Here is a 13,956-nt window from a genome sequence, read left to right as displayed (position 1 = left end):
AGGTTTTTGTAGGTAAGCTTATTTCTGATGTTAAGACTGCAAAATATATATTAGAAAAGCCAAGCCATGAATAGGCATAGTCAAGAGGTTTTTCCAGTTGTACGCTTCCAGATTCATTTTTGCTACTGGATAAAGTTTCATATCTGGGAGATTTATGTAGCACTGTTTAAACTTCCTTTTTCCCAGTCAAGAAGTTTGTCAATGGATTCCAGGCAGAACAGGAAAAGGGCTTGTCACATTTAGAAGAAAGCCCAGCTACTGGACCTTAATGTAATGGGAAATAATACTAATAGAGAAAGGATTAATAATTGGGTCCACGGATTCATATTTATTTAATTTATTAATTTTTACTCCATTAAAGTGAGTTTGATATTTCCTCAGTAACCTAGTACCCAGTCTACATGCTGCTATGTCACATTTTAACTGATACAGATCATTGAGAAGTTTAAAGTTATTGCCCGGTGTGCAGAACAGGGGATTTGTCTCTGTCTAAAGTTAGATGGAAAAGTTAGGAATTAAAATGAAAATGTTGTGGCTATTTAGGTTGATGAACAGCCAGCGTTTCACTTAAAGCATAGGCAGGGTTTTACCACCACTTAAAATGAGGTTACATTTACTTATGTGACTAGTAATAGATAGTTTTTGCATAGCTAGAGGTCAAAAACTATGCTCTTGGTTCATTGTCTCTGACCTGTAGGTTGTAGGATGTCACTTCTGTACGTCACTGAGTAACACAGCCTAGACTCAAGTCCCCTGTTAAAAGCAAACAAAAAAAATTGTGGCAGAAAAGTACAAAGGAAGATATATCCATGGCATGGAATATTTATGCAAGTGAAATCTCTCTTTTTTTTTCCTTTTTTCTTTCCTTTTTTTTTTTTTTTTGTAAATTCAGCCAACTTTTTAGGGTGATTGACAAAGGATTTGATGAACCTATGCTGCATGTATACAGTATTTGTAATCCTAGGAACTGCTATAGGAGAGAGTAGTTGAACCTCTCAAATCACACCTTGGAGCCTGAACTTCCAGAGATGATGCAAATTATTTCTGTGAAATCATGAAAGTGTTCTGTGGTGTTGGTTTCATTTGCAGATGGCTGGCCTGCAAACAGGAAGGAAAATCTATTCCATCAATGAGGACTTAGTCTTCCTACGCCCATTTTTGGAAGTAGAAACCATCTTAAACCAGTCCTTCTGCTCACGAAGGCCACTTCGGCTTCTGGTAGCCACCAAATCAAAAGAGTAAGTGCAGGTTAACTTTTGGCCTGCTTGTGCGCAAACAGAACTGAGCCATAAGGATTGTCATTTTGACTCAAGTGTGGAGCTTCTCGGACTCTAGTATATGTCCAAGTGAGAGCAATTTCCACCCTGTTAAAGCTTGGTTTATTTTTGGATGTCTGTAACTATATCAGTCCATACATCTTTTTCAATCCATTATGATATCTTATAATGAGGCTCGACCCTGCTGATGTCTTGTGCATTATTAGATTATGTAATCCCAAAATTTCCCATAGAAATTATCACTTGATGCTGAATGCTAGTCCAAGATGTTTCTCTAGTAGTTTTAGTAGAAAAGATCCTCGGCTAATGTTAAGTCAGTTAAATAAAAATAAATAAAATTTTACAAAGAAAATCTCTCATCTGCCTTGAAGAATGGAGAGGGAATGGATGATATCTTAATGTCCCTTTATTTCTTATTTATTTCTAAACTATTTGGGTGCTTTTCTTTATACATTTTTTTTTTCAAAACATGGTTGTGAATGCCAGAAAATGATGACAGAAGTGCCTAGAGATCTAGCAGACTGATTTAATGTTTATTTCGCCTCCTCTTGATTTACCTGCAGGATTATTAAAATCCCAGATTGTCCTGAAGCTCTTTGCTTTCAGATACGGGGAGCAGCACCACCATATGTTCATGCAGTAGGAAGAGGTAAGTAGGAAGACTGGTACAATTAAGCTGGAGTGCATACGCATATCTATATAAGGGTATGTGTAGATACACTAAGCAAAATACGGGCTTCTCTGTCAAACAAATTCTAAACAAGTCCTGACAATTTATTGGGTCACTAATCCCATAAACACAAAACAAGGAACTTGATTCCACAATGCATTTGCCTAGTGACCCTAACCTACTTTCTTGTAAGACCACTAAGAAATGTCTTTACAGTCACAGGGAGCAAACATTTAGAACTGAGGTGGCTAAGAAAAAGTCCAGGTGTGATACTGCCTGTTGCTTTCTCAATATTTTTGTCTGGTCATCCACTGGTTTCTCTACTGGTTTGGATCATTGTAGTTGTGAATGTCCTATGGGATCAGCTCTCTGACAGACAAAAACAAATTTTCTGATGTCGATTAAGTTATAAGGCTTGAAGACTAAATCTCCCTTTACATTGGTTTATACTGCTATAAATTATCAATATACAACAGGGTCAAACTGTCTTCCATTGTCCTTTTAAAAGGAGAAAACACAGTTTGACAGATATTTACTACTTCCATAACTGAACTAGCTAGCTAGATTCTCCTTTCTTAGGATTTTGCTAACAAAAGACAAATCACATTTGGGATAAAACTAGGAATTTTAACCTATGGTGCCCTGAAAAAAGTTAGTCACCTTAACTGTAGATTTCTAGAAGCTGGATTTGTTATCTGAGTGTTGTTCACATGAACTTGAAATAAATCCACTGAAATTGTTACTGCATTCTAGACTTAATGTAGCTTTAAATACATCGCAGTCTTTTTCTTAGACCCTGACCAACTCCATAACACGTAAATATTCTGTATCTCTCAAGTGCAACACACTGAAACATATATAACGGTTCACATTTAAGAACTCACCTACTGTAAGCATAAAGCTAGAAGGGCCCAAATGATTTCCCACAGGGTTTTCAGTTTCTAGCATGAATGCATTTAGGCTGGGGGAGTCTGTGTTTCCCAGCACTACAGAAAATGTGAAGGATAGACACACAATGTTTTTCTCATACAACAAAGCTTTCCTGCAATAAGTACCTAACCTTTTCAGCTTTCTGTTCCATAGACAGATGGCTTTACTGTCTAACTTCCTGCTGTCACTTTTTCAGGGTCTGAGGCTGCAGCTGTAGGCCTTCATCCAGGGCAGTGTATTTTGAAAGTCAATGGAAATAATGCATCCCATGGAAATTATATGGAAGTTCTGGAGCACTTCACAGCATACAGAATGAGACAACAGGAAGTACTGGTATGAATACAAAACCTCAAAGGAAGTACATTAATTCCTCCCCTTCTGTGTTTTTATTCTCTCTAAATATTCATAAAAGCAACTTCCACAAGTCTCTTTCAACTTGCTCCCATGCCAATGTCCTAGTGTAACCGAGGGAGCTGATTACAGTAAACCCCAGTTGCAAAAACATCTGCAAATAGTATGTGTGTCAGTTCATACTCTACTAAATACTATTAACTATTTGCTAAGACTAGAAATGCATCCAAATAATGATGCAGACTTTATACTGTCTGAAATTCAGAGGGACACTGGGACAATGTTGATATTTCAGCCAACGTAGAAGATATAAAACTGTAAGCTAGATTCACCTTTGTAGTCCAAGCATATACAGATCGAGCATTTTTTTGAGGTCAGAGCTGAGGCCTGTATCTCTTGAAAGGGATTGTACCAGTGGGTGTACAGAACACATGAAGATGCTGAGGAGGACAGAGTTCAGCAAGCAGCATCCAGTGCGTATCTGAATGGCAGCCATCCTGGGTCCAGCAAAGAAGACTCTTCACTGGAAAGAGGTGAAGAAGTGGATCCCCTTCAAAATAGCCAGCAGGAATCAGGTAAAGATTCGTATGGGAGAAGGAAACCTAGGGAAGATTTGGGAGCTTCAGGAAGAAAAACTGCAGTAGAAATATAAAGTGTAACAATTATTTTAGAATATTTCTTGTGCTGGTAAAGCTTTGCAATAAAATGAGGTCTGCCAAAAGAAGTATCCCTATCCTGCAGTTTACTTGGGAGCAGAAAAAAAATGAGATACACACAGAAATTGTACCCCTGCTACTCTCTAAAGGCATGTACTCTGTCCTGAACAGAAAACAGGATTTTAGAATTACTAAGTGGATTCTTAGATGTCTGTTTCCTGCTTGTGCCCTAGAGAACCCTTATAAGTATCAATCTATTATTTTGATAGAGAAAAAAATCTATTGCTCTATCTGCTTTTTATTTGCTGTTACAGCCCTGGTCCCACTGTAAATGACTAGGGTCTTGCATGCTTAGGTAGGAACGAACTGGAGTTACTTAGCTGATAACTTTGATATCAAGCCATGGACCAGTATAATTACAGAGTGTCACAGAGCTGGGTCAGCATATACTCCACTGGAAAAACAATTTCATGGAGCAAGGCCCTCTCTTGTGCCACATGTAGTAATTGATATGCCACTACATGTTAAGCTACTCAATACAGCCTGCAGGAGACTCTTACCTAGATCTGTATATCGTTAACTGGCCTTCACAGAGCTAGGTAGGGTACAAAACCAGGTTAATGTGATGGTAAAGCAGGTTCCTCAATTTGACATGGTAGCTGTGTGGTTTCTGCTATAGGCTATCCCAAACAAGCGTAATGCTTATTCTTACCAGAACCTATAAACAAAGCAGGCAAAGCTGTGAGCACATCTCAGGGCTTACACAATTTAGCTTGTGAGAGGCAGATGTAGATAACCTATGTAACATATACTAATGCCCTAATCTTCATTTGCTGTAGTGATTTGATTTGCCTGAAGCAGAAGTGTTTATACACTGGCAAAACAAGGATCCTAGCAAGGTTCAGGCTTGATCCCAACAAGCACTGTTGATGTTTTTTATTTTGTTGCACCCCATTCAAAAGGAAACGGCTCCCGTCCCTTCTGGTCTTTACAAGAGAGACAGTTTCTGGGATGGAAAGGCAGAGCAGTTTTAGAACCATTTGCTCACGTGCAGCAGTTTTAGAATCATTTGCTAGCCCTGACAAACCAGGAATTTATGGACATCGGGAGATAAAGGGGGAAGGTCTGGAAGTAACTGCATTTAACTCTGTTTAAATAATTCTGATCTGGAGGAAGTTTTCAGAACATATTAACCGCTGCATCAGTAAAAGGTGGGAGAGTATGTCTTCCAACTTGGAAAAGTGTAATTCGTACAAAATACTATTCTACCTTCATGCTGTGAGCTTATTTGGAAGTGTAGCTATTGGGGGAGAACACTGAAGCCAGATTCACTCTGAAGGACTGAGCCTGGACTCTATGCCATTGGCAACTTCCCTAAGAACAGCTGCACACCTGTGGAAATACCAGGTATGGCCCGGTGAGCCTGCAAGGCTGATGGCCATCAGTGCAGCTCCACAGTGGAAAAGCAGTGCCCTGGTTAAAACATGTCAGCAGTCATCTGGCAAATCTCAGTCTGACTAGAATTTAAGCCTGTTCTCTGGTGACAACAGAACTGCCTGTGTTTAAAAATGCTATCTCCTCAACCCCGCCCTGCCCTGCCATCTCAGTCTTACAGTTGCACAGAAAATGCATCTGGAGCACTTCCCAACACTTGGATGGAAAAGTGGCGTTCTTCCAGAGGGTTGTTACAGACAACAAGACTCCAAGATTAACATATTTTTCTTCCCTTTGAAAGCTTCAGCTGGGGACTGTGTGTCCGAATGCTGAACAGAACTAAAAGGGGGGTGTCCTGTGCATGGATGTGCGCATGCACACATAGAAGAACATCCGAACACGGATGTTATTGTCTAAACCTCTACTACAGTCTCCAATAGTGGCCAACAGTAAATGCCTCCCTCAGAACACTCTCCCAGCCTCTTGCAGTCCGTGGTTCAGAGACTCCTTGAGCCAACGGTTGTGTCTTTGAGCCTTTGCATTAGATAGCCCTCACCAGACTTCTCTTCCCCATGCATGCCTGTATTCATTGTGCTGCCAAACACCTCTTTTGACTTAATTTTGTTTCCAGCCCAGATACAGCAGACCATCATCTCTCCACTGATCACTGGTGAAGAAACACCTCTCATTAGCTTGACTGTGGATAACACCCACCTGGAGCATGGGGTGGTATATGAGTATGTCAGCAGTGCAGGAATCAAATCCTTTGTTCTAGAGAAGATTGTGGAACCAAAAGGTTGCTTCAGTCTCACCGCAAAGGTACCTGACCATGTACATAGTCATCTCTGCTCCTAAACAGAACAGGGAAGCTAATAATACAGGCATTTCTCTGGTACTTGGGTTGACACTTCGGATGAGGCAGCACATGGTCTCCTCAAACCTGCCTGGAGCTTTCCTCATTAGAGTGCACCAGCTCCTACTAGCTCTTGTTTGGTATGGGCAAGTCAGCAAATGTTTCCTGGGTTTCAGCTGTTGAGGTAGAGATAGTGGAGCCTCTCTGTGAAACTAAAGGCTTTGGAACTCTTGCTATTTTCTGTCTGGTAATGTACTCTTTGTTGATACTGAAGTTTAATCCTTTCAGGCAAGAATTTGCTTTGCTTCAGGAAAAAAAAAAATCAAGCAGCTTTTTCCTATCTGATGGACCGGATGGATTGCTAAAGGAAGGAGGTAGAAGTGCTGCTGTTGGAAATCAGCAATGTCTAGTATCTTGATCCATTTATATACAATAATAAGATAATGGTAAATGTTTCTGCCACATCCCAGTAACATTATAGTTATGCTCCATGAAAATGGAAGTATGCCTGAGCCAGGTTACTCTGATAGTGCCAGTGGATATTTTGAGCAATTAGTTGTTCTGAAATTTTCAGAGGTGTTTTATGTATCTGAGGGTTAGACATGAAAATGGTTCTTGGGTGGTGATAAAGGCAACTTGTTCTGAAGGCAGCTTTACTGAGCCATGTCATCATACAGAATCTACCATTTATTTAGTGGAATTTCCCCTCACTGTCAAGTCTCGTATAATTGACATCCTGTCTTTTTCTTTAGATTTTAGAGGCCTTTGCTGCAGAAGACAATCACTTTGTAAGGAATTGCAAAAGGCTTATATCCCTAAGCAGTGCAGTGGCCACCATGCCCCAGTATGAATTCCGGCAGATCTGTGACACTAAGCTGGAAAGCATTAGCAGAAGACTTGCGAGCTACCAAGAGGTACAACCCTACTAGTTATTGGTGAAGTCTCAAAACAATACTTAACTCTGATAACTGGATTATGGTATTCTTTACTAGTGAATCCAAACTGTTTACAGATAGGTGTCCTCGTGGCATGAAAACAGCTATGTACGTTAATCAAATTGCAAGTTCCTAAGAAAAAGGACTTAATCTGTAAACCACTCTTTTCAGCTTGTCAGAGCTCTGAGTTGGAAAATATTATTGCAGGTTTATCTCCACCACATCAGTGTATAAATGTGGCATGAACAGAATGATTTGTATTTATGTATATGAACATAAGTACAGTGGGTCAAAGTGTGAACAAAGTGTGGTCTTTTGTGCAGTAGTTACCTGAGCTTTTTGAAAAAAGGGCCCTAGAAAGTGCTGCTAATTGTTTTCATTTGCTGTTTAATAGGCATTTTATGGGGAATGTGGTATTTCAGTTGCAGCGCAAATCATATAATCTGAATAGGAGGCAGGAAGAGAAAGAGATTGTCTGTGTTGCAACCTAATTTTTTGCAAGTGAGTAAGCAGATGCTTGCTTTATCTCTCCCAGTTTGCAGATGGATTGAAGACAAAGGTGAGCCCAGCCTTCAAACAAGCCATCATGGAACCACATTCCCTCAACAGCATGGATTTCTGCCCCACCAACTGCCATATTAACCTCATGGAGGTATCGTACCCCAAAAACACTACCTCAGCAGGGAGGTCATTCAGCATTCGCATTGGACGGAAACCCTCTATTATTGGTCTTGATCCAGAACAAGGTGATAATTAATTTTCAAATCACACTGATTTTATTTGCATAGAAAGTTGTGTCTTTCCACTGCTCAGCAAAGTCAAAATTAGTTCCAAAGGAACAGTCTCTCCAGTATGCTTTTTTCTTCCTTAAAATATTGTAGTAAAATGACAGCCTGCTTGTGTGGTAAAATAGTGTGGTAAAATGCCTTTATGCATACAAAAGCTTCAGGTCAAATATTCTACTAACTAAGCAGTGTGATCATATCCTGATAATTAAGTGTCTGGGGACTTAGCAGAACTGACTGAAAAAGTAAATGAGGGCTAATAGTGCTAGAAAAAGTAGTTCCATACTGTGAAAAGAGGCTGCATTCAGGTGGAAAATATCAGGTCAATCAGATTGTAATACCATTTCCTTTTGTCATTACTAAATAAATACCATATATTGGAGCTGGACGTCTCTGCTCTGTCAAGGGGATCTACTTCTGATAAACAGCTGCTGCATAGCACTTATCCTTCATTCTGAACATTAGAGTTCCAACGTTTCCTCATCATGGTCTCACATAATGTGCTTCTGATTCATTGTCTGACAAGGTCAGAGAGCAGGAACGTTTGGAAGAGACACAGGGAAGTGCAAACTAACCAATCTACTGAAGAAATGGCATTGACTCTATTCAAAATGAGTCAATAAAGAAGCCCTGCTTGCTTGAGGATATTAAAATTCTACAGTATTTTAAATATGACCATACCACAACTGTCAGCATTTTAAAATGAAAAAGTATTTTATTTATCTTCTGTAGTGACATCATCCTATTTCTCTGTATGTGTGTGCATGTGTATGGAAATGTCTTTAATGCTGGAATATAATACAGACCAACTCCTGAGAGCTTGAATTCATTAACATTTCAACAAATGCTTTTGGATATTCAAACAGACAATAGGGATAGGATAGGAGTGCACACTTGCTGTCATTACTCCCAGAATTTAACTTGTTTCTGGACTCCAGTGAATTCAAAATATCTAGTTGGCATGCCAGGAAAAATAAAAAAGTAAAAAATAATTAAAAAAAAGTTTTTTGTCATTAAATATAATTATATAAAATAATTATGTGAAATTCTATTTTTTTCCTATTAAAATTCCATGTACCCTAAACTAGCATTACTATGATGGATTGCAGAAATTCATGAGAGCCATACTAACTAGACCCTTTAATGTTTAGTAGGTACCATAAATCCAGTCTCGTATACTCAACATTGCATCACCACTATGGCTGCACCATCCTGGAGATGCCTGACCCCAGAAGATGGAGATCTTGATGGCAGCTTTGGCCAGCAGAATGGAGGAACAAGTCAGGAAGAAAGGGGACTCAGTTTTTTACTCAAACAGGAAGATCGGGAGATACAGGACTCATACTTGCACCTTTTTAACAAACTTGACATTGCATTGAAGGAAATGAAGCAATATGTCATTCAGATAAATAAGTGAGTAAAGAATCCAGTATGCACTGCAGAGATCAATACTCTCAAAACAGAGGCATTAACCCCAGAAACCTCGTTATGCCTATTGGCCCTGACTGTTCTACTCTTTATTATACTTGCGTATTCACATGCTACTTGCATTACAGCTCGCTGCTAGTTATGAAGTGTCAAACCTACCCCACGGAGATCCACCAGTGTGTATATATATATATATAGTATACATATTATTGCCCCTTGCTCCTATAGAAGCCACTGTTTTGCTTAATATATGCTATATTCTCAGATAAGAGTGTCTTAAATTCCAACAGTCGTTTTGGAACTCCGAACGGACAGAGTGCCTAGCCTGGCAGTTTTGCTTGTCCTAAGGCAGACTAAACAAAAGTTGTGATTTTTATCAGCTTTCTCCTTGGCACCTATGTTTTCCTTCCCCCTTTTCAAGTCTGTGTCTTGGGCATAACTGGAAGGGTTTTGCTAGCAGGTGCTGCAGGGGTGATTGATGTGGGATGAGGCCACAGCTGTTTCCAGCCTTCTCACTGACAAAAGAAAAAAAAGCCCATTGTGCATGAAAACTTCAGCTGACCAGAAAGCATGTGGTGGTGCCTTGGCTCAAACATACTTCAGAAAGAACAATAGCTGTTGGGGAGAGTCTGTGAGCTGAGGCAGTGCCCCAGAGGAGAAACCCAGTGCCTGAGATGGGAAAAGTGTAGACTGTTGAATATGAAATAGAGCCCTTGCCATTGTTAGAATAATTAAATTGTACCTTATGGAGGTAGAGTTATCTGCAGAAAGTGGAGTTTTTGTGAACTGAGATTAACAGATTTCAACAAACCCCTCTCAGATCTCACACTTTTACATAGCTGTAGTCCAGGTACAAATACTGGCAATGTTGCCTCTGATTTCACGTAGCTGAATTCCAGGATTAGTCATTTGTGAGGCTGTTTACCGGTCCCTGAGAACCAAATGTTTTCCTTCTGCAGACTTCTGTCCACCATAACAGAACCTACAGAAGGTGGTGCCTGTGAGCCACCATCCACTGAGGAGACATCTCCACCTTCCCTGGGAACAGAAGAGAGTGATCCTGACAAAGCTGAACATGGTGGCATCAAGAAGGTCTGTTTCAAAGTTTCAGAGGAGGACCAGGAAGACTCAGGACATGACACAATGAGTTTCAGAGACTCATACAGGTTAGTCTGAAGAAAGATGTGTCACTTTTACCATACTAAAATAATGTCTTGAAGTTCTAATACACGTCTGGATTCAACAAGCACGAGGGCTTTCTGTTTTTCTACTCAAACCAACACACTTGTAACATGAACTCTTGCTAAAGTTATGCTGTAGTACTTGCGGTTCTTTTCCTCATCTCTGTTTCTCTTATTTTCTCTCAATGTTGTAGTAGTAAATGACAAATTGATAGATCAGGATTATTTTCCTAGAGCATATTATCCACTGTTTACACCAGAAAGTACATCTTGCATGAATAAAACAGGCAGGTATCAATCTGCAGTTTCCAAAGTGTGGTACACATGCACAAGTGTGGTGCCTTTCTCGATGGTTCTCTAGCAAGACATCGTGTCCTCAGAGCTTCCTAGGAATTTTATATTCTCTTAATTATGTAAGCAGAGATGCACATAAGTAAGAGGCTGCTGCACTTGATTTCTTTAAGTACATCTAATATTCTCTCTCTGAGCTGAGTTTTGCCTGGTGCTGAAATGTGCTGCTCACATAAGGCTTGAAATCACAGTGAGCAGCAGAGAGAAAACACCAAAACCCAGAAGACCTGACATCTTCAGCAGATGCTAGATTTCTGCTGATCTGATGACCCTCAGAACAAGTTTCAATATATCCTGATTGGCTTTTCACAGATCCTGGAACTCTTGGTTGAGGTTTTCCAGATAGACATCCAGTGTCATCCCTGGTGCCATCCACGCTTCTCCTGAGTGACCACCATATGTTCACCAGATAATCAGACATTCAGCTACCTTAGTCCCTTGAAAATAACACCCTAACCTACTTAAAGATTAGAACTAGTCTTCCAGAGTTTGAATATATGAAATAATGTTAGTTTCCAGTCAGTCAGTAATCCTGTAGTAAAATTTATTTACTTAGCAAAGTATTCACACTTGCTATAGTTATTTCACTACATTTACTACCAAGAGGACATAATGCAACAAAAAAACTTTTCTTGTGGCAAAATGCCAAATACCATGCCAAACTGCCAAAATACCAACACTTCTAGAATATAAAATAAAATAAAATAAAATAAAATAAAATAAAATAAAATAAATAGGTCTAATATGACTTTCCCTTTTATACCATGTAACTGTGAACTACAGAAGTTCAGCACGGTTTGCAGACTGTTCGGTCTTATAATAGCTGCTATTGTAAGGTTTTTTTTTCCCATTCAATTCTGCAAAAAATTTTCCCAGAAGATTAAGCCACTGAGAAACAGAAATGGGCATTCATTTTTTATTTTTATTTTTAATGTCCCTTTGAAACCACAAAGGCAAATGTTTATTCAGGTGTCTCTAAATCTTGTTTTTGAGACATTATTGACTACTGCTTCTCCTGGAATATTTGCTACTGAAGAAAATCTCACACACTCCAAGTCTGTCTTTCCTGGGAGGAAACATTTGAAAACTTAACTTCTCAAGAAATGGAACAAGTTGCAATCATGTCTGACCATTGCAATTTTATATCTCTAATAGGCCATTTTGACATTTATAGTAAGGCCAAAGGGCTTTCCCTACACAAAGGAGTAAAAAGACTTTATAGTGAGTTAGGAGGATTAGAATAGCCTGAATGAACGATGCACCTTTGAAACTTTCATGCTGCTACAGGCATGACTCTTCACCCGGTGTTTTTTTGTACTGCTGCAAATGTTAATATATTACAGTCATCAGGATGAAGAAATGACAGAATCAGGATAGTTTACACTGGAAGGGACATCTGGAGCCCACATGGTCCAGTCTCTCTCTCAGAAAAGGACAAAGATTGGTTGCACAGGGCCTTGTGCAGTTGGATATTGAACATCTCTAAGGACAGCAAATATCCAGTCAGTAAAGGACCACAACCAGCAGTTAAAATGTTGAGATCTGTGCTATCTATTCATTGTGCTAGATTTAAATTCACACATGTGGTCTGAAGCTGCTTTATTGAAACGTGAAGTATTTCTTTCATTGTTAATAGGAATCCCATTTGTGAACACTGTGTAGTTTAAATGGTTTCTATAATTGCAGCTAATCTATTCTGAGTAACAAAGTGGTATCAAAAACACCGTATGTGGATCTGTCACTTGCTTCAGAATTATACACATAAATGTAAGATGAGAAAGATTATTCTGTCTTATCTTTATTAGACAGGCAATTAAGCATATATTGCAAGTAATTGTTATTCAAGGGGGAATAAAATGTATTTTAAAAGTGTGTAATTTAAGTGGAGGTGGCACAGACTGACATCCATTGCCTTTTTAATAACTTTTATACGTTGTTGTTAGTGTAAACTGAACATTAGAGAGATTCATGCTACAATTTTCTACGTATGCATCAGCCAGCATTGGCGTGAAGACAGTTGAAGTGACTGTTTGGCTTCCCAAAGCAGTTTTAGGATCTGCTATGCCTGATTTTCCAACGGTATAGATCCCTTAAATGTCTGTCTCAACTTCAATATCTGTGCTACTGCAGCTTCAGTTTATGCTGGATCTGGATGCTGTGGTATCCTAAGAACTGGTAATGACTGCTGAGTTCATTGAACTCATAGTTTAATTATTTCTCCCCTACTCTGTGCTCCTAGAAAAAGTTTAATGATGCAGCCCAAATGAGGTCATGGCAGGAAATGTATTTTCATTATTTATAGGATCCAGACAATATTAAGCATTGAGTGGTCACCACAAATGGAGAAAGATATCCTTTTACGATGCCAGCCTGTGAGGCCTTGCTTAATGGTTGTTCTGCAAGTAATTAGGCTTTCTTTTGTGTGCACATAAGAGAAGTTGTCATGGGGATTATTGCAGTGTTAATAAAAACATGATGATGGTATACATGTATCATAGACTGGGTGTAAGGACAGTTTTTTTTCAATCACCTTTGCTTTTTTTTCCAGTGAATGTAACAGTAACCGTGATTCAGTGTTGTCATACACCAGTGTACGGAGTAATAGCTCTTACCTGGGCAGTGATGAGATGGGATCAGGTGAGTATATGCACAGGTAACATTCCAGACTCCTTAGCAGAGGTGACAAGTTTTTGCTGACTATAAGCACTTGCATGTTTAAATTGCAAATGTGGTTTCATCAGAACAAATCATAAGACTATGAAAAGATAGAGATTTGTTCTTTTTCTAAAGAACCAAAGTAAATTTGGAAGATGGAAGAGCTATTAAACGTTTTTGTTGTGTGAAAAGTCCTGAGTATTTTGATTTAAGAATAAGAGAGAAAGCAGCAATCATTTTTTACCCACTCTAGTATGAAGTTGCGCTTGTATCACCTGTGGTCTCATCACAGATTATGTTAGTAAGACAGTTAAAAGTTTTTCATCTTTCTTTTCTTAGGAGATGAGCTTCCCAGTGATATGAGGATTCCTTTAGACAAACAAGATAAACTTCACGGCTGCCTGGAACACCTTTTTAACCAGGTACATAAAGTATTACACAGCATTGTTT

The 13,956-nt window shown here is 39.1% G+C and overlaps 2 protein-coding genes across 4 annotated transcripts in view; one reads left to right on the top strand and one right to left on the bottom strand.

The window, feature by feature from the left end:
- The window catches only part of LOC311445490 (uncharacterized protein), a 217,933-nt gene that overhangs the window by 12,813 nt on the left and 191,164 nt on the right, over nucleotides 1-13,956 (bottom strand). The gene's annotated exons all lie outside the window — the stretch shown is intronic.
- The window catches only part of PREX1 (phosphatidylinositol-3,4,5-trisphosphate dependent Rac exchange factor 1), a 183,338-nt gene that overhangs the window by 147,129 nt on the left and 22,253 nt on the right, over nucleotides 1-13,956 (top strand). Inside the window, exons 18-28 of one of the 2 annotated variants that reach the window (XM_084537672.1) lie at nucleotides 1,090-1,238; nucleotides 1,841-1,926; nucleotides 3,074-3,210; nucleotides 3,632-3,803; nucleotides 5,950-6,137; nucleotides 6,924-7,085; nucleotides 7,642-7,852; nucleotides 9,046-9,304; nucleotides 10,279-10,485; nucleotides 13,400-13,488; nucleotides 13,846-13,928. In XM_084537672.1, the coding sequence (XP_084393798.1) occupies nucleotides 1,090-1,238; nucleotides 1,841-1,926; nucleotides 3,074-3,210; nucleotides 3,632-3,803; nucleotides 5,950-6,137; nucleotides 6,924-7,085; nucleotides 7,642-7,852; nucleotides 9,046-9,304; nucleotides 10,279-10,485; nucleotides 13,400-13,488; nucleotides 13,846-13,928 (1,743 nt within the window). Of the gene's footprint in view, nucleotides 1-1,089; nucleotides 1,239-1,840; nucleotides 1,927-3,073; nucleotides 3,211-3,631; nucleotides 3,804-5,949; nucleotides 6,138-6,923; nucleotides 7,086-7,641; nucleotides 7,853-9,042; nucleotides 9,305-10,278; nucleotides 10,486-13,399; nucleotides 13,489-13,845; nucleotides 13,929-13,956 lie in introns of both variants that reach the window. The other variant, XM_084537671.1, reaches the window with a different exon arrangement.

The sequence above is a fragment of the Aythya ferina genome (assembly GCF_964211825.1).
Source record: "Aythya ferina genome assembly, chromosome: 16".
NCBI lineage: Eukaryota > Metazoa > Chordata > Aves > Anseriformes > Anatidae > Aythya > Aythya ferina.
This window is presented reverse-complemented; position numbering and strand designations above follow the sequence as displayed.